Below are 23,971 nucleotides of genomic sequence, written 5' to 3' on the forward strand. Positions count from 1 at the left end.
ATGAGGGTATATGGGCATATGAATACATATGTGAATGTGTGTATACTTGTTTACAGGTATACATAGATAGAGGGCCCAGGACCAATTTAACAGGAAGGGATGATACTTAAAAGGTGAAATTAAGAGGTGAGAGAGGAATATAATGAGAGGAGATGGGGAGAGACAGAATGGGGTGGACTATCTCATATAGAAGAAGCAAGGGAAAATGGTTACAATGGAGGGGAATAATATGAAGGCAAAAGGGAAGGGGTCAACCTTATTCCCATTGAATTTGGCTTGAGGAGGTAATGAAATACACACTAAATAGGGTATCTCACCCTCCAGGAGAGTAGGGGGGAAGGGGATGAGGAGGGGCATGATGGAAGGGAGGGCAGGCTGGGGTGGGGGAGGGAAGTTGGAAGCACCCACTTTTGAAAAGGGACAGGATCAAAGTAGAGAACAGAACAAGTGGGAGGTAGGATAGGAGGGAGGGAAATATAATCAGTATTTAAAATATATCTACTATGTTATTGTTTTGCATTAGCCACACATGTACAACCTATACTGAACTGCTTATCTTCCCAGTAAGGATGGGTGAAAAGGAAGAAAGGGAATGAATCTGGAATTCAAAGTTTTAAAATAAAATATTCAAATATATGTACATATATATATGTGTGTTGTATAGTGTATATATATATATATATATATACTATTATTAATACTATTTTACATGTAATTGGGAAATAAGATATACAGGCACTGGGGCATAGAGATCCACTGGAAAAGTCAAAAGGTGTATGGAAGAAAATATGGGAGAGAGCAGATTGGAGGAGGGGATATCCTGTGGGACTGCTATTTTGGGGGGTGGGTAGGGGAAAAACAGGGAGAAAATTTGTAACTCAAAATCTGGCAGAAACGAATAATGTAAATCAGAAGTTAATAAAGCATTTGAAAAAAAAGAAAAGGTGTGGAAGTACAATAAGCCTGGAATAGTCAGCTGAAACGAGATTATATAGATTCCCTTTTAGTCTAGAGTCAGGGGGTTTAACTTTGGTTATGTCATGGGTCCCTTTGGCAGTTTGGTGAAACCAATGGATCCTTTCTCAATACCTGAAGGAAATGCTAGATATCATTGAGAAATGACTGAAAATAAAAATGTTTGGGTTTTGTTTTCTTCCTATCCAAGTGTCTGGGCCTCCTTAATGAGGTTAAGAATTTGTCATGCACACAGGAGGAAGTGTTTGTGCTTCTAGAAGATTGGCATGATCAGATCTGAACTTTGAGAATATCCTTTTTGCAGCTGTGTGGATGAGGGATTGGAGATAATCAGGGACACCAACTGGGAGCCTATTGTAATAATACGACCAATATGTGATGAAATTGTGTGAGAGGGGGAGGAATGGGAGGAAGGTACAAAGGATAAGATGCAGCAACTGACTGGATAGAGAGAAGTAGGGGTGAGGGACAGCAAGAAGGTAAGAATGACTCCATGGCTATAACAGCAGAGAATCCATTATCTAAGTGGAAAGTGGCATCACAGGTCACTGAGCACACATGCGCACGCAAATCCACACCTACACACGCGCACGCAGACACCTGAACAAGTTGTCACCCCCCAGCATAGGCCCAGAGTGAAAAGGAACTCACTACCCCCAAGGCATCCTGCCTCACTCATATTATTAGGGATGTTTTCCCTTATATCTCAGTTGACCTATCTGCAGTTTCTACCAACAGTTCCCAGCTCTGCCTTGGCTAACCTTGCTTCTATACAACAGTCCTCCAAATATTTGAAAATAGCATTAGATCCCCTTTCCTACTCCAAATCTTTTCCAAGTTTAACAGATTAACGATCCCCCTACCTGAAAACTTGTGTCATTACAAATCTGATAAATATTCCATCTATGGTTTCATTCAAATATAAGGACAATGCCAGACCCCTGAGGCACTCCACTTGAAATCTCCCTCCATGATGATACTACTCTTCAGATTATATCATTTGATCAATTCTTAATCCATTTAACTGTGTCCATACCTAGCCCACAGCCCTCTATCCTGTTCATACAGATAGCATGAGAGATGTCCCACACCTTGCTGAAATCTAGGTAGACCATGTCCATGTAAGGTTTTCCCCTTATCTATCTATCTACCAGTCCAGGAAGCCAATTAAAGAAGGCCATTAAGTGCACCTGGAAAGATCTATTCTTATGATGCTTCATTCACTCCCTCTTTGTACTCACTATTTCCCCTCTGAAATGCTCACAAGTCATCCCTCTGATGACGTTCTAGAGTTTTGTCAAGTATTAAAGGCCAGTTCACAGGCCTGTAGTCTTACAGACTCTATTCTTCCTTTTTTGAAAATTGGGTCATTTACCTTTCTACAATACTGTAACACCCCCTTTTTCCTCCTCAATTTTTCAAAGAACACTGCTGATGACTTGGTGCTAGGTGGCTCTTTTAGAGCCCTAGTATGGACTTCAACTAGATCTCTTGAGGAACTCATTGAAGGCAGCTAGAAGCTATGCATGATTCTCCAGGACTGAGAATCCCTTTGCCTTTGCTTAGGACGGATGGAATGACATGGCCAACCAGACTCACATGGAAGTGGTGGAGGCTTCCAGAACTTTCAATTAAATGGAAGGAGGTAGGGGAGGTGAGACCGGAGCTGAAGTCAGTTGGTCTTGGTCTTGCCCTTGTCCTTGACCTGCTATTGTAGTCACCAGGCCTCAGCAAAGCTATGCTGGCTCGTGCCTCAGTATATCTGCTCTATAGAAGGTGCTGTGAGGTGGTAGCCCACTTTGCTCCTCTTAGGACCAGATGGTCTCTGAAGTTCCTTCCAACTTTCAGTGGTCTGCCTTGAAACAGGCCTGTGAACACTGAATGTTTGGCTTTTTGGAATGGATCCAACCTGGCCTCAAACTTTCTATAAGCCCTTGGGTATGCGGGAGACCACTACAGACTTTAGCAAGACAGACTCTGTTGGCCACACCCAAGACAGAAAATGGTTCCTGGTGGTGGTGTTGCCCTGCTACAGGCGGCTGAGTCGCACTGCTACACACAGGGTTCAAAAAGCAGCCTATTGCTTAGAGTTGTGGTAGCCAAGGAAAAAAGAAGTGGCTAGAGTTGGATAAGCCCCCTGACCTTTTCTTCCCTTTGGCTGCCTGGAGTATGGCTCCTTCCTTCCTTCCTCCTCCCTACTGTATATGCTCAAAACATCATTACTGGGGCTACTCTGCTATCTGACACACTTGCTGAGTAAGAATCTTGTCTATGAAAAGTTCTTAAGTTCTGTTGGAAGGGCATTGATTTCTGATGCTTCCTTGGGAAAAATAGGGCTTCCTATCTGAGACCACTAGCAGGTACCAGGGTACATATATATAGCCTTGGGTCTGGAGGCTGGAAGACCTGAGATCAAATCCCACCTTACACACATACTAGCTATGTTACCCTGGGCAAATCACTTTGCCTCTGTCTGCCTCAGTTTCCTCATCTGTAAAATGAGAAAAACAATAGCATCTCTCTCCCAGGATTATTGTGAGGACCAAATGAGATAATATTTGTAAAATGCTTAGCATAGGGCCTGGCATGAAGGAGGTGCTGAACAAATGCTTGTTCTTATCTTACAACAATAATAATATAGCAATAAGATATCAATATAATAAGCTCAGGAAAGTGATTGGTCAATTTTCAGTGTGAGCATTTACACCTTGGAAACTGACAAAAGCAATAGATCAGGGCTTGACTGATTGTTTTGTAGATGTCCAAATTTGGGAAAGTGATGGAGAAAATGTTAATAATGCAGATGAAACTCAACAGTTTCTCATGTGCACGGTTCCTTTTGGAAAGCTGGTTGTTAAATATTTACTAGCATGCCTCTGCCCCCGCCTGAGTTATTCCCAGCTGGTAGGTGGGAAAAAAATAAAGGAAGAGATTGCTATTTGGAACTTACTGAAATAAACTATTGAACAATGAGAGGAAGGCTTAAGGGTTGAGATCAGTTTCTAAATTGGGTCTCCCTACCCGTTTTCATGACAGCTGCCAATCTGGTTGGATTCCACTTTATCTTTGGCTCTGACTGATGGTCTGTCTCCTGTCCCTGTCTCCAATATTTCAGTCCTGTCTCTGCTCCAAACTCTAGCTTCCAACTGATCCCAAATCTGCTTTTGCAAATGCAGTGACCCTTCTACCCCCACTCCCGCTAGCCAGAGCCACAACAAGCCAACAACTGCAGGCTGTTTGCCTGACCTGACTCTGCTACAGGGCTGTGAAAGCAATGGGAAACCAAAAGCCTTTTTAAGAGCAACAGAAGAGGGATGCTGGGAAATAGATGCCTCATTCATGTCCTATTTGTGTCACTGTGTGGCTGAGCAATTTCCTTCAGTCAAATTACAGAAGGCATTATGAAAACCTTCATTCCTCTAACACTCCTGTCTGCCTTCTTGTACTCACAGAAATATGGCTCCCTCCAGGAGATACTGCATCCCCAGCTCCCCTCCATAATGTCATACGGAAGCTTCTTTCATGCTCCCACTCATCCTCTGACAGACACACTGTGCCCAGGGGAGTAGGTATGCTCCTGGCTCTCCATTGCTACTTCCTGAGCCTCCTACTGTCACTATTATCCAGCAAGCTCTTTTCCTTAGAGCTTTACACCCTCCAGTTTTATTACCCTTAATTATGCAGATTCTCATAGTCTTGTATCATTTCTCAATGTAGACTGGGAGAGACCTGGTGAGACCATGGCCCAGCACAGGGCACATAGTAGGTACTCAATAAATGTTTAAACAAATGCATGATTCAAGCTTAAAAAAGAAAAAGACCACTCTCTTCCTTCTCCAGAAGTTCAGGACTTGGCTTTTGGTCTTACTCTCTATTTCATGCATTACATTTGTTGAAGGACCCTCAGGAAATCTGCCCTCTCAGTTCATCAGTCTCTTAAATGCCCATGATGAACACCTTCACTCCATTTCAGTAACACATGGTCATGGGATTTTGTTTTTACTGGCATCTCAAGCTCAGCATACTGAGTGAGATCTGAAGCAGTAGTTCTTTGTATCATCAAGTACAACAAGGACCTGGCTTTCATAAAGAAGGTGACAAAACTTTAAGACAGGAGTTCAACTGTCAGTTTCACACTCAAGTAAGATGCCAGTAGTATACTGAAGAACACTCTTCACAAGGAAAGCATATTTTGGAACTGGATAGTGCTGCATGGTTAGCCATGACCAGGACAGGGCCAGCACTCGAATGTGATCCCCAATATGGGCCAAACAAGGGCTTACATGACCCTGTACAGGTCAGTGAGGGTCAAGGGCTTTTGATCTGCTCCTGATCTCTGAGGAGAAGAATCTGATTTGCACATGTGTCATGCATGAAACACTGGAACTCCTGTGAAAAAGCTAGCTAATTAACTCCTTTCTATAGCTTAGGGATTCCAGTCTATGAACCAAGATATACAGGAGACCACTAGTGAAAAATGACTTGTGAACTTCTGTAAAAAGCAGATCATGTGCTCTGGGTCATTTTAATGTTTAGCCTAGGTATATATGTGCCCTCACATCCTTTTTTAATAGTTGGTTGGTTAATATGTTAGAAAAAAATCTTTCTAATGTATTATGAACTTGAGTTTGCTTTTTTACTAGAAGAAATATCAGAATAGAGGATGCTATGGTTGAGCTGGTTTTCCCCATCCTCCCTCCCACTCTCCCACCCATTCTTATGACTGACAATCTAAGAACAAGTACTTTTTCTGTTTAACATTGTGAATGACACTAAGTCCAGAAAATGTGACAATTTACTTTGTTATACAATACCATTATTAGTTTCTAATGTCCTCTGGGTTTTACCTACGATAATTGATTTCAGCTAGAAGGGACCTCACAGGTCATAGAGGTCAAACTCCCTCATCTGCTAGGGGGATAGGGAAATTTAGGCCCAGAAAAATAAAGCTCAAGGTCACATGGTGAGTGAATGGATGTTGAAAAATAAATTCTCTTTAGTCTGTAAAGGATTAAAGAAAAATGCTTAACAGAAATCTGAAACTCCACGTGAAGAAGGGGGTAGTAAGACAATGCCCCAAGGGGCAGTGCCAAGATGGCGGATTAAAGTCAGGAAATTGCCTGAGTGCTCCCCAGTTTCCTTCAGAAATAATGTTAAATCAAACCTTTAAGCTGATTCTGGGGCAACAGAACCTACAAAAAGATGGAGTAAAACAATTTTCCAGATAAAGATAACTTGGAGGAACTTTAAGAAAGGTCTGTCTCACTTGGGGAGAAGGGGAGCACTAGCCCAGCACAGCTGGTATCTAGGCTCTTAGCCACAGCACCAATCTGCAACAGAAACCCTGTGGCTCTAGATCAGCAGTCCACTGGCATAGCAGGCCAGTTGTGAGGCCTCCAGCCCCAGCACAGAAGGCAAATTGCCAGCCCCAGAGCCGAGGGCACAACAGGAGCAACTAGGGTGGGCCACTCTAGCTCAGTGGATAAGATGTGAGCACCTGAGGCCCTGGAGCAGTGACAAAACCCCTGGCCCCCAGCAAAAGAAGTTTGGCATACTGCTCCCTGTACCCCAGGAGAAGAGCCCAACTTAAAAAGCCAAAAAATAGGCTGAAAAATAAGCTTCTTGCTTATTTCTGTTTCTTTATAGAAAAGAGCCCTGACCATAAAAAGCTACTGTGGTGACAGGGAAGATCAAAACACAAACTCAGAAAAGGACAACTATATCAAAATGCCTACATGCAAAACCTCAAAGGGGAATATGAACCTTGGGAGAGCTCAGAAAGGATTTTAAAAATCAAGTAAGAGAGGTAGAAGAAAAAATTGGGAAAGAAATGAGAGGTATGCAAGAGAGAGTCAACAGCTTGAAAAAGAAAGGACAAAAATTGACTGAAGAAAACAACTCCTTAAAAAAAATACATTTGGCCAAATGGAAAAAAATCCACTGAAAATACCTCCTGAAAAAACAAATTGGCCAAATGGAAAAGGAAATACAAAAGAAATAAAACTAAGAGCTAGTTTTATGAAAAATTAAACAATAAAATCAATAAACCTTTGCTTAATTTGATTTTTTTTAAAAAGAAGAAAACCAAATGACCAGTATCAAAAATGAAAAAGGTTGAATTCATCACCAACAAAGAGGAAGTTAAAGCAATAATTTAGAAGCTATTTTGTCCAATTGTATGCCAATAAATCTGACAATCTAAGTGAAATGGATGAATACTTACAAAAATATAAATTGCCCAGATTAACAGAAAAGGAAATAAAATACTTAAACACATTTTAGAAAAATTGAACAAGCCATCAATGAATTCTATAAGAAAAAAATCTCCAGAGCCAGATGGATTTACAAGTGAATTCTACTAAACATTTAAAGAACAATTAATTACAATACCATATAAACTATTTGGAAAAACAGACAAAGAAAGAGTCCTACCAAATTCTTTTTATGACACAAATATGGTACATCAGATACCTAAACCAGGAAGAGTCAAAACAGAGGAAGAAAATTATGAACCAGTTCCCCTAATGAATATTGATGCAAAAATGTTAAATAAAATCTTAACAAAGAGATTACAGCAATTTGTCACCAGAATAATAATGCACAATAAACAGGTGAAATTTATACCAAGAATTCAGGGATGATTAAGGAAACTATCAGTTTAATTGACTATATCAACAACAAAACCAACAGAAATCAAATGATTATCTCAATGGATATAGAAAAGGCTTTTGACAAAATATAGCACTGATTCCTAGTAAAAACACTGTAGTCTCCTCCTTTCCCTATTGCAATCTCTTGGTGAACCATTTCAGATCTATTTTTGAATCCCTTATACAACTGTTTTTTTTTTATCACAATCATATCTTGCATAAACCCAAACCTGGATTACTCCCACCAGACAAATATTTCATTCTGATTGCATACTGCTGAATGGGAGTAGAGGAAATCTTGAAACTAATGCTGTTAGTCAGTCAATAAGCATTTATTAAGCACCTACTGTGTAGGAGGCACTGTGCCTCCTTCCTTACACTTCTTTCCATTAATTCACTTGATATACTTTGTTTTATTCCTCTCAACAAATCTTACTATTTAGTTCTACAAACTAGATTGGTAGTTTGATTGTTATGGTACTGAATAAATGAATTCATTTAGAAAGTATTGTCATTTTTATTATATTGGCTTGGCCTACCCATAGGCAATAAATATTTCTCCAATTGTTCATATCTGCCTTTATTTGTGTAAAAATGTTTGAAATTGTGTTAATGTAGTTCCTATGTGTCTCAGGAGGTAGCTTCCCAAATACTTTACACATTCTATAATTATTTTGAATGGAATTTCTCTTTCTATCTCTCCCTGCTGGATTTTCTTAGTAATATACAGACATGCAGACTATTTTGTGTTTATTTTATATCTTTGCTGAAGAAATTGTTTCATTTAGCTTTTTTACTTGACTTCCTAGGGTTCCCTGAGTAAAACATCATAACATATGCAACAATAATAATTTTGTTTCTTCTTTAGCTATATTTAATACTTCAATTTCTTTTTCTTCTCTTATTGTTTTAACTATCATTTCTAGTACAATAATGAATAGCAATGGTGACACTGGACATACTTCCTTTACCTATGCATAATCTTACTGTAAAGGCCTCTAGTTTATTTCAATTACAAAAGATGCTGACTCTTCATTTTAGACAGATACTTATCTTTTTAAGGAAAGCCCCATTCAGTCCTGTTTTCTAGTGTTTTTAACAGGAATAGGTGTCCTGCCTTGTCCAAAGCCTTTTCTGCATCTACTGATATAATCATAGGATTTTTGTTGTTTTGATTATTAATACAGTCAATTATGACTATAGTTTTCCTAATATTGAACCATCCCTGCCTTTTTGGTATAAATTCATCCTAGTCATAGTATATATAATCTGTGATACATTGCTGTAGTATCCTTGCTAATGTTTTATTTTTAAAATGTGTATTAATATTCATTAGAGATACTGGTTTTAGTTTCTTTCTCTGTTTTAATTCTCCATTGTTTAGATATGAAGACTATATTTGTGTCATAGAAGAAATTTGGCAAGACTTCTTTTTATATATTTTTTCAAACACTTTATGTAGTATTGGAATTGATTGTTCCTTAAAAGTTTGGTAGAATTTGCTTATAAATCCATCTGGCCTAAAAACTTTGGGAGTCCAAGTATAGCTTGTCCAATTTCTTTTTCAATGACAGAATTATTTGAGAACTTTTTTTTTCTACTTCTGTTAATTGGGACTTTCAGGTCATCTGACTAACAAGATGGTGGAATACACATGTTCTCTGATCTCACGACCTCTTAAATCTCTCCAAAACAAAAGTTATGCACCAAAGATAAAGCAACCTTAGCTATTTCCATGATCTAGGACACCAAGAATCCAAAGCATTAAAAAAAGCAAAAAACAAATATAGGAACTGAAACTCACTATCTCTAGGCTTATTCAGTACCTGCCATACAAGCAGTAACATGGTCACACTATGAGACCTAAGGACACTACAGAGGCATACATCAAAATCCCCTTTCCATCTGCAGCTCCGCTTGGATTCAATTCCACAGAACAAGATTGCTCCCCCACCCTGTGCCAGGTAGCTCCAGGTCCCCTGCCCCCTTCCAGCTTCCTTTTGTGTGTTGTCTTCTCTCCCCTGTTACCCAATTAGATTATAAAGTTACTTGAGGGCAGGAACTATCATTTTTTCTTGTTTGTATCCCTAATGCTTAGCACAGTATCTGGCACATGGTAAGCACTTAATAAATGGTTACTGAACTGAAATTAATGAAAACCTTTTCCAATAAATACAGGAGCGAAGTAAGGATGCCCAGTAAGAAAAGAGAAAGGAATTAAAGAAAAAAAGATAGGTAAAGAGGAGATGAAACTAGCTTTGTTTGCTGATGATATGATGGTGTACTTGAAAAATTCCAGGGAATCATCAAAGATACTAATTGAAACAATTAAGAGCTTCAACAAAGTTATAGGTTACAAAATAAATGGTATGGCCATTTTGGAAAGCAATTTGGAATTATGCAGATAAAGTCACTAAAATGTCCCTGAGACTCCATTATTATATGCCCAAGGAAACCACTGACAAGAAAAAAGTCCCCAAGTACTCTAAAATATTTATACCAACATTTTTGTCATAGTTGAGAATTGGAAACAAAGTAGATGCCCATTGAATGGAGAATGACTAAGCTAATTATGGTACATCAATATAATGGTATATTACTATGTTATAAGACATACTGTGTATGATGAATACAGAGAAGCATGGAAATATCTATATGAACTGATGCAAAGGGAAGTCAGCAAAGCCAAGAAAACAATATACACATTAATTACAATAATGTAACTGGAAAGAAGGATGACACGCAAGATAATCAAAAGAAATTGTAATAAGATTATAAAGATCAAGATCAGAACAAAGAGATATGGGAAGACACCCCAAACCTACCCCCTCATGGAGGTTCACAGGTGTTATACATGGCACATATTTTTGGACTTTTTCCAATGTTTGATTAGTTGCGATGACTTTTTTCTTCTTAAAAATATTATCTGTCACATGGAATGGATGGCTCTTGGGGAAGGGGAAAGGAAGGAATACATGGAATATTATGGTGATATAAAAACAGAAAATATCAATAAAAACTTAAAAAAAATTAATTGGAGATTTAAAAATTTAATTCTAAAGAATGGGTGAGTCAAAGAACAAATCATAGTATTAATAAGTAATTTCATTAAAAATAATGATAGCAGGGCAGAGCCAAGATAGCAGGGTAAAAACAGGACCTCTATATGGCTGCAGCTCCAACCACCTCCAATACATGTAAAAAATGACTCAAAAAATGTTAGAGCTACAGAACCCACAAAGTGACAAAGAGAAACAAATCTCCCACTGAAGGCAGCCTGCAGGCTGGCAGAAAGGGTCTATCACACCGGGTTGGGAGCCAAACACAGTCCCACATGAGTGGCATAGTTCTGGCCCCAGGCAGCCCCAACCAACAAGTGAGCCAGAGCAGACTTCAGGAGAATGAATCACCAACAGCTGTGGCTATTTCCAGAATTATCAAGCCATAAACACCAAAGACAAAGTAAAGGGTCAGTGGGGGACTCTGTTGGAACAGGGGGACAGAAGAATGCAGTCCGGTCCCTGGCCCCCCAGGGTGAGGAGTGGCAGAGGCACAGTGGCTGCAGCTACTGCTGTGTGGCTGCCTCCAGAGTTTCTAGCCTGCAGATTGTAAGGGGACCAAGCAACCATTCAGAAGGTAACTGCTCTTGTTTTAACCTGCTTAGATCTGGATCATGGTCTTGGGTGGTGGTCCTGAGGTATGTGACCAGTGTGCCAGAGCTTGTGGGGGCTATAGAGAGGGCACCCTCCTAATAACTCCAGCAGCTGCGAAACCCCCAGCAATTTGGGACAAAACTCTTCTCTCTGGAAGTAGAGTCCTACTGTGGCAAAAAGCTCGAAAGTCAAGTAATTGAGTGGCAACATGAGCAAGCAAAGGAAGCAAAGCAAGCATAGCAATCAAACCTTAGGTTCCTTTTTGGGGGACAAAGGATCAAAGCATGGAATGGGAGGAAGACAAAGAAGTCAGAACTCCTGCATCAAAAGCATCCAAGAAAAATATGAACAAATTACAGGCCATGGAGGAGCTCAAGAAGGATTTTCAAAATCAAGTAAGAGAAGTGGAGGAAAAATCAGGAAGAGAAATGAGAATGATGCAAGAAAATCATGAAAAACAAGTCAACAGCCTGCTAAAGGAGACCCTCCCCCCCAAAATACTGAAGAAAATAATACCTTAAAAAATACACTAACTCAAATGGCAAAAGAGGCCCAAAAAGCCAATGAGGAGAAGGATGCCTTAAAAAGTTGAATTTGCCAGGTGATAAAAGGAATTTCAAAAGCTCACTGAAAAGAATAATTCCTTCAAAATTAGATTAGGGCAAATGGAAACTAATTAATTTATGAAAAATCAATATTATTATAAAACATATCCAAACAAATGAAAAAATACAAGGCAATGTGAAATATCTCATTGGAAAAACCACTGACCTGGAGAATAGATCTAGAGAGATAATTTAAAAATTATTGGACTACCTGAAAGCCATGATAAAAAAAAGAGCCTAGACAACATCTTTCAAGAAATTATCAAACAAAATTGCCCTGATATTCTAGAACCAGAGGGCAAAATAGAAATTGAAAGAATTCACTGATCACCTTTTGAAAAAGATCCCAAAAAGAAATCTCCTAGGAATATTATAGCCTAATTCCAGAGTTCCCAGGTCAAGGAGAAAATACTGCAAGCAGTTAGGAAGAAAAATAATGACAGCAATGGTATACCTTAATTTCCTGATGTATCAAATGCAGTCATTAGGGGAAAATTTATATTTCTAAACTACTTCTTCCATAAAAGGGAGAAAAAACATATCAATGTGCAATTATAAAACCTTAATAAAAACACCAACAAATCAAAACCCCCTAAACACCAAAATAAGTATCTTGAATATCAAAGAGCTTAATAAATTTGAAAGCAAAAAAATTAAATTAATAAATAAAACTAGTTACCTCTTTTGAAAAAGAAATAAACCACCATTAACTAATTTGATTTTTTAAAAAGAAAACTAAATCTCCAGCATCACAAATGAAAATGGTAAATTCACATAAGAAATAAAAGAAGTTAATAGAAAATATTTTACCCAATCATATGCCAATAAAATTGACAATCTTAATTAAATGGATGAATATTTACAAAAATAGAAAATATGCAGATTAACAGAATAGCTAAAATAGTTCAATCTCACAAAAAGCCATTCAACAGGCCATAAATGAACTTATAAAGAAAAAATCCCTAGGGCCAAATGGATTTACAAGGGATTACAAAAAATTTTTACAAAACATAATTAATATAGCTAATTAGAAGAGAAACAGGAAATTGATTTGCAGTAAATTTCTCTGATTAAGTTCTTATTTCTAGGAGATAAAGGGAATTGATTAGAATTTATAAGAATAAGAGTCATTCCTCAAATGATAAATGATCAAAGGATATAAATAGGTTGTTTTCAGAGGAATAAATCCATGCTATGATTGGTCACATAAAAATGTTCTAAATCACTAAAAATTAGAGAAATTCAAATTAAAACTATTCATTTGATCAGATTGGCAAGGTTGAAAAAATAAAAAATGACAAATGCCAGTAGGGTTGTGAGAAAACTGCACTATTAGTGGTATTGTAAACTGGTTCCACCATTCTAGAAAGCATTTTGGAACTATGCTCCAAAAGGTATTAAACTGTGAATACCTTGTAATAGCACTACTAGCTTTATACACTAAAGAGGTCAAGGAAGGAGGAAAAGAAACTATATGTACAAAAATTTTTATAGCAACTCTTTTTATGGTGGCAAAGAATTGGAAACCGAAGAGATGCCCATCCATTGGGGGGATGGCTGAACAAGTTATGGTATATGAATCAGATGGCATACTACTGTGTTATAAGAAATGATGAAGGGGATGGCTTCAGAAAAACCTGGACAGATTTCTATGAACTGATTCAAAATGAAATAAACAATAACAATATTGTAAAAATAAACAACTTTGACACCCTTAGGAATTCTGATCACCAAAATGATTATCCATAATTCCAGAAGACTTATGAGGAAACATGCTACCCACATCCTGACAAGAGAGGCGATGGATTCAGAGTGAAGACTAAGACATATTTTTTGGTGACATGGCCAACATGATAAATTTGTTTTGCCTGACTCTACATGTTTATAACTTTTTTTTTCTTTCTCATAGGGGCAGGGGGAGAGGAGAGATAGAAGGGGAAGGTGATGCTTTGTTGCTTGAAAAAAATATATTTTTTTAAAAAGTGTCCCTTAAGAGAAGTGACTGTTTTGCTTTTGAATTTGTATCACCAGTGCTTAGAACAGTAATTGGCACACAGTAAGTAAGCACCTAGCAACTGCTTTTTTAAAAAATAATTAATTAATGGCCTAAAAAGGCAGGAAGGTCCCTATCCTAGACTAATTTTCCCAGAAATTGCCTCAGAAGGCAATGAAACTATTCTTGAGATTTAATAGTCTAAGGTGAGTAAGGCTCAAAGTGTTGATGCAGTTTCTCAGACACTTCCAGCTCATTGGGTATCTATCAGTATACAAATTCATGTACTCTTCTGAATGAGAATGTGCCACAGTGACAAATGAGGAGGGAGATGCACCTACCTGAAATGATGCTGGATCATTGTTGAATGTTCTTTCTGTGTAATTATGGAGTAAATTACCTTGCACTGAGGGTTAGATGGCCTATAAATGATATTTTGCTCCCATTTGAAAACTGGGCCACTGGCCCAGAAAGCAGTAATGGGGCCTGGGACCCTGGAGGCGTAGAAGCAGTGTTCTACTCAGGGCCCCTCATCATGAAGCCTTTGTTCTCTTCACTCCCCTTTCCATCCACCCACCTTGAATCATTTAGTTTCTAGTCCCTTGGCTGAGAAATTGTGCTTCAGATAACCCACAGAGTAAACATGGGCCTCTTGGCCAGATCTTCCTGGCTGATTTCAACTCCTGAGAAACCTATCTTGGTAATACCACCAATCTTTATGGGCTCCTCTGCACCCAGGGCTAGGATGTTCTCAGTGGATGTATATAGATCTGGCCACTAACTGAGTCAGGGGGTGCCTTAATGAAGCTTGATTCCCTACAGAAAGGAGCTTCATAAAACTGCTAAGCAGAAATTTTGCTTCCTTATTATTGCAGCATGTGACCTGTCTAGGCAGCTGGGCATTCTTGTCCATCTTAAAATGGCTTCTGAAGAACTCCTATGGATGAGTGGCTATGAACAGCTTGAACTAAATTGGTCAAATTTTATAGTGTACTTCTGGTTCTGGTGACTATTCCCTGCCCCCACTTCCCCTGCAGGGATTTCCAGCTGACCCTCCAACCACATTCTCCTTGTTCATTCCTCCAAAGCATAAATTCATATGGGCCTAACTCCCTGGGTAAGATCACCTTTTGGGTTTATAGCTCAGGCAGATACAACTAAAAAAGTACTAGGTGGGGGCTAGAAGCAGAGCTAGGGGCTATCCACAGTGTCAGCAGAACTCGAGTCAGGACAGTAATTAATTAGTTTTAAGAATCATAAGTTTAGAGCAGAAAAGGACCTTAGAGGTCATCTACTTCAACATCCTCATTTTACAGAGGAGGAAAATGAGGCACAGAGAGGTTAAATGACATGATCAGGGTCACTAGATATTAAGTGACAAAGCTGGGATTTGAATTGAGATCCTCTAGCTCCAAAACTCTTTCCACTGTGAGAGTATAAATGGTAAAATGGTAAAAATAAAGTCAGTAGTGCTAATGCTTAGAAGGAACTGAGGCCAGCAAGGAAAACTAAGGACAACAAAAAGGTCTGAGTTTTTCAAGCTATGAGTACAGAAAAAAAGGCTCAAGTAAGGATGGAACTACCAAGAGAAAGAAGGCAGAGCTGTTTAATTCTTTTATTTTATTTTTGCTTTTTGGAGGGGGGACGGGCAGTTGGGGTTAAGTGACTTGCCCAAGGTCACTTGGTAGTGACAAGCCCAAGCTAGTAAGTGTGTTGAGTGATTGAGGCTGGATTTGAACTCAGGTCCTCCTGACTCCAGGGCTGGTGCTCTATTCATTGTGTCACCTAGTGCCCCAGAGCTGTTTAATTCTAATCTGGCTTCTGCTTGCTCTAGCAAGGAGAAGGGCCTTTAAAGAAAAAGTAACAGGAAAAAGATGGCAAAACAGAGGTGATACCTAAGAGAAATAAGGGGACACTAAGAAAGCACCTAGTGCTCCAGTGATTTAACCAGTGACTTGTCCCAGATGAACTACAGGGTGTCCCTAAAGTCTGGACAATCAGGAAATATCCTTAACTACACATATTTTCAAGAAATGAAATGAGTGAAATTTTCAACAACATTTTATTTAATTAGCATAAATAAGATTTCATAGGAAAGACATAAGAAACACATAGGAAATCTCATTAATTAAATTAAATTAATCTAATTAATATGGAAAATAATCCCTAATAGCTAATGAAAGCTTTTATTCCATATGAAATTGTCATGGCTAAAATTTATGCTAAATACCTGTGTATTCTCTGACACTAGAAAAGCTGACATTTACAATGGCAAAGCCACAGTAACACAAGGTTGGAGAAGGCCAGAAGAGTATAAAAGTCTTCTAAATTCAGAAATAAATAAAATATGAAGGGGATAGAGAGTGGGAGAGGATACAGGAAGGATCTTTAGAGGGGAGGGTTAAGGTATAGTTCAAAGGCAGATACAGATGTGTCTTTAGATTTATGAGAATGGGAAGATAGGGGAGGGATACTTTGAGGGGGTAGGCTAAATAAAGTTAAGGAGGAGGCAGGAGGGATAGGAAATAAGAGATATGCACAAACATAAAAATAAAGATCAGGAGTAGAATTTGTGAAAGTATATGTTTATGTATTATTATGTGTGTATATATATGTATGTATGTGTGTATGTATATATATATATATGTATATATATCTATGTAAATATATCCACGCTTAATTGTAGTCTTCCAGAGGGGTGGGGAGGAAGGGGGGGGGAGAACAAAATAAAAAGTGCCCAGCAGGGAACATAAGAAAACTTACAAGAAAGTAAAGAAAAGATGGACAGCTCTCAACACAACATGTAGTATTTATTACATAGGCTTTCTTGAAATAGAAATTTACTGCTATACATTTTGAATCCTCTCTTACATTCTGCTGTGCACATGACTTTTTTTCTTATTTTGTATTTAAGTTTTAATATTTTAGTTTATAATATACTTATTTTTATTTTCTTATTGTGTATTTAAGTTTTAGTATTTAAGTCTAAAATTTAAAAATATATTTTTTTAAAAATTTTAAAGAAAGATCGGAGAAGGCCAAATGTCCTAATTTTTAAAAGAGGGAAGAGAATTATTGATCACTGAGTTTGACTTTGATTTCCATTAAAATTCTATAATAGATCACTCGAGAGATGGTTGGCAAATACCTAGAAAATGAAGTGATGAGAACAAGTCATGCCAGACCAACATCATTTCCTTTTCTGAAAGGGCCACTTGACTGGAGGATGAGGGGCATACTGTGGATATAGTTTATCTGATCTTACCAAAGCTTTTGATTAAGTTCCTATTCTTGTGAGGAAGATGGAGCTTGTCTTCTGACCTCCAATTTCATATCTCCAGGTGTCTTTTAGACATCTCAAACTTAATGTCTAGGACATCTGAGACTCTTTACTATGTCTAAAACAGAACTCATTATCTTTCCCCTTAAGTCCTACCTTCCCTGTTACTATAGAGGACACCACCATTCTCCTAGGCCCTCAGGCTGGCAACCTAGGTGTCGTCCTGAACCCCACACTCTCACTTCCCAGATCTAGGCTATTGCCAAGGCCTGTCGATTTCACCTTTATAGCACCTCTTGAATATGTCTCCTCTTCTCAGACACTGCCTGAACTCTGGTGCAGGCACTCATCTTACACCTAAACTATTGTAATACCCTTTGGGTGGTTCTTTCCCCACTGAAGGAATGGGCAACCAAGATGGTGAAAGGCCTTGAGTTCATGTCATAGGAAGACAGATCTACTGAAGGACTTGGGCAAGTTTAGCCTGAAGAAGGGAACACACAGGCGGACCATGTGTAGCAGGCATTAGCTCTATTCTGTCAAATGAGAATGGCACAACCAGGAGTAATGAATAGGACTTGCAAAGAGACTAATCTAGGATTGATATTAGGACAATTTTTTAACAAAAGTGGCATTTTTAACAAAAATTCTTTGAGAAGTGGTAGGATCCCCACCCCTGGGAACTCAAGTAGCCTTTGGAGGACTACTTGCTGGTCTACTATAGTGGGAATTGCACTCAATGGCCACTGAGAACATTTCCAATTCTCCAATTCTATAAGTCTTCTTCTTCTTCTTCTTCTTCTTCTTATTATTATTATTATTATTATTATTATTATTATTATTATTATTATCATTATTATTAAATGCTCCTTAGCTACATTTATCAACAGTGAGTTTACTTACATGTGAGAAAGAGCATGGTCTCATTCATGCGGATGGTCTGAGGCTTGATCCCCAAGTCCACACTAGCAGTATCCAAGCTTCGTTGATTGGTCTTGGAATTGTAGCAAGATGCAGAGCGGCAGTGATCTCTGAGCCAAACATAATCAAATCTCATCACCATGCCAGCATACCGTAGTTCTGGGAAAGAAACAGAGAATATTGACAGTAGAGAAATTTTGTTTGGCAAAACTGAAAATTCTGAGGTTCAGAAAGGAATCTATAAGACCAACTAGAGACCATCAAGGTGAAGATCCTGTAGTACATATATAGGTACCCTAAAAGCCCTATCTTCTCAAGCTGGCTTGCAGGCAGGACAAAGGTTGAGATGAACATTACCTTTTTCCTCCCCAAAGCTGAGGACCCTATCATATGTTGCTTTAGCCCCACAGCTTTTCTTCATGCTCTTTCTTGTCCCCTCCACTCTTGTATGAACAAAGGTACTTTAGGGGGCAGAGCCAACATGGTGGAGTAGAAGCACAAACTTGGCCTGGGCTCTGGCTCCAAACACTTCTAATACCTGTAAAAAATGACTAAACAAATTTTAAAGCTACAGAACCCACAAAGTGAAAAAGAGAAACAAATCTCCCACTGAAGACAGCCAGAAGGTCAACAGGAAAGGTCTATCACAGCACACTGGGAGCCAAGCACAGTCCCACAGGAGCTGCGTGGTTGCAGCCCCAGCACAGCCTGGATCAGCAGCGGCCAGAGCAGCCTTCAGAAGAGTGAATAACCAGGATCTGTGGTGGTTTCCAGACTTCTCAAACACCAAAGACAAAGTAAAAGGTTGGTGTGGAACTTTGCTGGAACAGGGAGGACAAAAGAGCTAAGTTTGGCTGCTGTCCCCAGAGCGAGAAGCAGGCAGAGGCATGGTGGCTGTACCATGTGGCTGCCTCAGAAGCCCCAGGCCTGCAGATTGTAGGGAGACCAAGCAACCATTCATAGGGTAATTGCTCTTGCTTTAACCTGCTTGGATGTGGATCGCAGTCTGGGGTGTGGTCCTGGGGTGTGTGACCAGTGAGCCAGAGCCTGTGGGGGCTGTAGAGAGGGCACCCTCCTAATAGCTCCAGCAGCTGTGAAAACCCCAGCAATCTGGAACAAAGCTCTCTCCATTCTGGAAGCAGAGTTCTCCTGTGGCAAAGAGCTCAAGGGTCAAGTGATTGGCTGGCAATGATAAAGCACATAAAGCACAATGAGACAATAGAATCATTTTTAGGGGACTAAAAGGATCAAGGCATGGAGTGGGAGGAAGACAGACAGCAAAGTCAGAACTCCTGCATCAAAAGCCTCCAAGAAAAATATGAATTGATTACAGGCCATAGAGGAGATCAAGAAGGATTTTGAAGATCAAGTAAGAGAAGTAGAGGAAAAATTTGGAAGAGCAATGAGAACGATGCAAGAAAATCATGAAAAGCAAGTCAACAGCCTGCTAAAGGAGACCCAAAAATACACTGAAGAAAATAACACCCTAAAAAATAGACTAACTCAAATGGCAAAAGAGGCCCAAAAACCCAATGAGAAGAATGCCTTAAAAAGCCGAATTTGCCAGATGAAAAAAAAGAATTTCAAAAACTGACTAAAGAGAATAACTCCTTCAGAATTAGATTGGAGCAACTAGAAGCTAATGACTTTATGAGAAATCAGGATATTATAAAAAAGATCCAAACAAATGAAAAAAATAGAAAGCAATGTGAAATTATCTCATTTAAAAAAACCACTAATAGATCCAGGAGAGATAATTAAAAAAATATTGGACTACCTGAAAGCCATGATCAAAAAAAAGATCCTAGACACCATCTTGCAAGAAATTATCAAGCAAAATTGCCCTGATATTCTAGAACCTGAAGGCAAAACAGAAATTGAAAGAATTCACCTCTTGTAAAAGATGCCAAAAAGAAAACTCGTAGGAATGTTGTAGCCAAATTCCAGAGTTCCCAGGTCAAGGAGAAAATACTGCAAGCAGTCAGGAAGAAACAATTTGAGGGTTGTGGAAACACAATCAGGATAACACAAGACCTAGAAGCTTCTACATTAAGGGATCAAAGGGCTTGGAATATGATATTCCAGAGGTCAAAGGAGCTAGGACTAAAACTAAGAATCACCTACCCAGCAAAATTGAGTATAATACTTCAGAGGAAAATATGGTCATTCAATGAAATAGAAGATTTTCGAGCATTCTTGATGAAAAAACCAGCGCTGAAAAGAAAGTTTGGCAAGAAGCAAGAGAAGCATGAGAAGGTAAACAGGAAAAAGAAATCACAAGGGACTTATTAAAGTTGAACTATTCACATTCCTACATGGAAAATGATAATTGTAACTCATAAGACTTTTCTCAGTATGAGGATGGCTGAAGGGAATATATATATACATACATATATATATGCATATATGTATATATAGGAGGGTGTATGTATATATAAATATGTATGTGAGTGTGGGCATATATATGTTCATGTACACATAGACAGAGGGTACAGGATGAGTTGAATATGAAGGGGTGATGTCTAAAAAATAAAATTAAGAGGTGAGAGAGGAATTTATTGGGAGAAGAAGAAAGGGAGAAATAGATTAGGGTAAATTATCTCATATACAAAGAGGCAAGAGAAAACTGTTACAATGGAGGGGAAGAGCAGGAAGGTGAAAGGGAATGGGACAACCTTACCCTCACTGAATTTGGCTTAAGGAGGGAATAACATATACATTTAATTGGGTATCTTACCCTACAGGAAAATAAGGGGGGAAGGGGATAAGAAGGGGGATGACAGAAGGCAAGGCAGACTGGGGAAGAGGGTAGTTAGAAGCAAACATTTTTGAAAAGTGATAGGGTCAAAGGAGAAAATTAGAATAAGTGGGGGGTGGGATAGGATGGCAGGAAATATAGTTACTTTCACAATAAAACAATTATGGAAATGATTTGGGTAACTACACATGTACAACCTATATTGAATTGTTTATCTTCCCAGTTGGGGGGAGGTGAGGAGGGAAGAAGGGAAAAAATCTGAAACTCAAAGTTCTAAAAACAAATGTTTAAAGCAAAAAAACTGTTTTTTTTTACATGCAACTGGGAAATAAGACATACAGGCATTGGGGTATAGAAATCCATCTTGCCCTACTAGAAAGATGGCAGCGGGGGGGGGGGGTGATGGAGGAGGATATAAGAGAGAACAGATTGAGGGAAGGGGTATTCAGAAGGCTTTCTATTTTGCGGTGGAGGGTAGGGGAAAGATGGGGAGAAAAACCTGTAACTCAAAATTTTGTGGAAATGAATGTTGAAGACTAAAAATTAATTAATTAATAAAAAAGGTACTTTATAGTTTATTATGTCTCTGAAGTACCAGAATATATGGCGCTCAATTCAAATCAGTCAGCATTTATTGTGTGACTGAGTAACAGACCATGTTTTTACTGTTAGGCATACACAGACAAAAATGGCAAAAAAATATGTGTACATATGTGAATATATAAATATATATGTGTCTATGTATATTAATATGTAAGCTTTATATACATATACATACACATACATATAATAAATACAAAGTAACTTGCAGGAATGTGGGAAGACACTAACTTTGGGGTTTGCTTTCAAGGAAGTTAGTGATTCCACTAGGCAAGGATGAGGAGAGCCTGTACAAAGGTGTCCAGGTAGGAAGAACAATAAGCTCCTGTACTTAGAAAGCACTGCATAGGGGGCAGAGTCAGGATGGCAGAGTAGAAGCAGGATTTCCGCTGGGCTCCAGCTTGCACCTACCCCAATCCATGTAAAAGGGGACTCTAAACAAACTTTGGAGCTTCAGAACCCACAAAATGACACAGAAAAGTTAACCTCCCACTAAAGACAGCCCAGCAGGCCGGCAGGAATTGGCTAGTGCAGTGCTCTGGGAGCCAAGCCCAGCCCCACACCAAGGCTTTAGCCCCAGGACAGTTCTGACCAGCCATAGGGTGGAGGGACTCCAGATCAGCAGCAGCTGTGGCCGTTTCCAGAATTATCAACACATAGATGTGAAAGACAAAGTGAGAGGTCAGTACACTCTGGACTTTGGGACCCAGTAAGTGGGAGTGTGTGGCTTTTGCCCCCAGGACAAGACGCTGGCACAGCCAGCCAGCCCCACATGGCAGCTTCAGCTCCTGGCCTGCAGAGTGTAGGGGGACCAAGCACAAGACTGAGGGGTAATCACTCTTGCTTTAACCTGCTTGGATCTGGATTGCAGTCTAGGGTGGAGGTCCTGGGGTGTGTGCCCAGCTTGCCAGAGCGTGTGGAAACCTCAGAGAGGGCACCCATCTAATACCTCCAGCAGCTAAGAAAACCCCAGCATTTGGGACGAAAGCTCCCCTGTCTGGTGGCAGAGTCCTACTGTGGCAAAAAGCCCAGGGTTAAAGTGACTGAGGGGTGACATGACCAGGCAAAGGAAACAAAGCAGACAGAAGATTCCAACATTACACTCCTATTTTGGGCACAAAAAGGAGCAAAGCATGGAACAGGAGGAAGGCAGTGAAGTCAGAACTCCTGTACCAAAAGCTTCAAAGGAAAACGCAAGCTGGTTACAGGCCATAGAGGACCTTAAGAAGCAGATAAGAGAAGTGGGGAAAAAATTGGGAAGAAAAATGAGAACAATGCAAGAAAATTATGAAATGAGAGTCAACAGCCTGACTGAGGAAAATATCACCTTAAAAAATAGACTAGCTCAAATGGCAAAAGAGACTCAAAAAGGCAATGAGGAGAAGAATGCCTTAAAAAGACGAATTTGCAAGATGGAAAAAGAATCTCAAAAGCTCAATGAGGAGAATCATTGCTTCAGAATTAGATTGGAGCAAATGGAAGTTAATGACTTTATGAGAAATCAAGATGCTGTTAAACAGATCCAAACAAATGAAAGAATAGAAGGCAATGTGAAATATCTCATGGGAAAAACCACTGACCTGGAAAATAGATCCAGGAGATATAATTTAAAAATTATTGGACTACTTGAAAGCCATGACCAAAGTAGGAACCTAGAAATCATCCTCCAGGAAGTTCTCAAAGAAAACTGCCCTGATGTTTTAGAACCAGAGGGCAAAATAGAAGTTGAAAGAATCCACTAATCACTTCCTGAAAAAGATCCCAAAAAGAAAACTCCTAGGAATATTATAGCCAGGTTCTGGAATTCCCAGATTAAGGAGAGAATATTACAAGCAGCCAGGAAGAAACAATTTGAATATTGTGGAAACACAATCAGGATAACCCAGGATCTGGCAGCTTCTACACTGAGGGATCAAAGGGCTTGGAATATGATATTCCGGAGGTCAAAGGAGCTGGGATTAAAACCAAGAATCACCTACCCAGCAAAACTGAGTATCATGTTTCAGGGGAAAATATGGTCATTCAGTGGAATAGAGGACTTTCAAGCATTCTTGATGAAAAAAACCAGAGTTGAATAGAAAATTTGACATTCAGATAAAAGAAGCAAGAGATGCATGAGAAGGTAAACAGGGAAAAGAAATCATAAGGAACTTATCAAAGTTGAACTATTAACATTCCTGGAAAAACAATAATTGTAACTTATGAAACTTTTTTCAGTAGTTGAAGGGAATAGAAATATATATGTCTATATATGAGGGTACATGGGCATATGAATACATATGTGAATGTGTGTATACTTGTTTACAGGTATACATAGATAGAGGGCCCAGGACCAATTTAACAGGAAGGGATGATACTTAAAAAGGTGAAATTAAGAGGTGAGAGAGGAATATAATGAGAGGAGATGGGGAGAGACAGAATGGGGTAAACGATCTCATATAGAAGAGGCAAGGGAAAATGGTTACAATGGAGGGGAAGAATAGGAAGGCAAAAGGGAATGGGTCAACCTTATTTCCCTTGAATTTGGCTTGAGGAG

At 39.1% G+C, this 23,971-nt stretch overlaps 1 protein-coding gene across 4 annotated transcripts in view; it reads right to left on the bottom strand.

Annotated features, from left to right (window-relative positions):
* TMLHE (trimethyllysine hydroxylase, epsilon) overlaps positions 1–23,971 on the bottom strand; it is a 132,110-nt gene that overhangs the window by 39,896 nt on the left and 68,243 nt on the right. For all 4 annotated transcript variants that reach the window (XM_069063725.1, XM_069063726.1, XM_069063724.1 and 1 more), the window contains one exon: positions 18,060–18,236. In XM_069063725.1, coding sequence (XP_068919826.1) covers positions 18,060–18,236 — 177 coding nt within the window. The remainder of the gene's footprint in view (positions 1–18,059; positions 18,237–23,971) is intronic.

The sequence above is a fragment of the Petaurus breviceps genome, unplaced genomic scaffold (genome assembly GCF_028583685.1).
Source record: "Petaurus breviceps papuanus isolate PSGF00001 unplaced genomic scaffold, PetGlider_PUasm1.0 90601, whole genome shotgun sequence".
Taxonomy (NCBI): domain Eukaryota; kingdom Metazoa; phylum Chordata; class Mammalia; order Diprotodontia; family Petauridae; genus Petaurus; species Petaurus breviceps.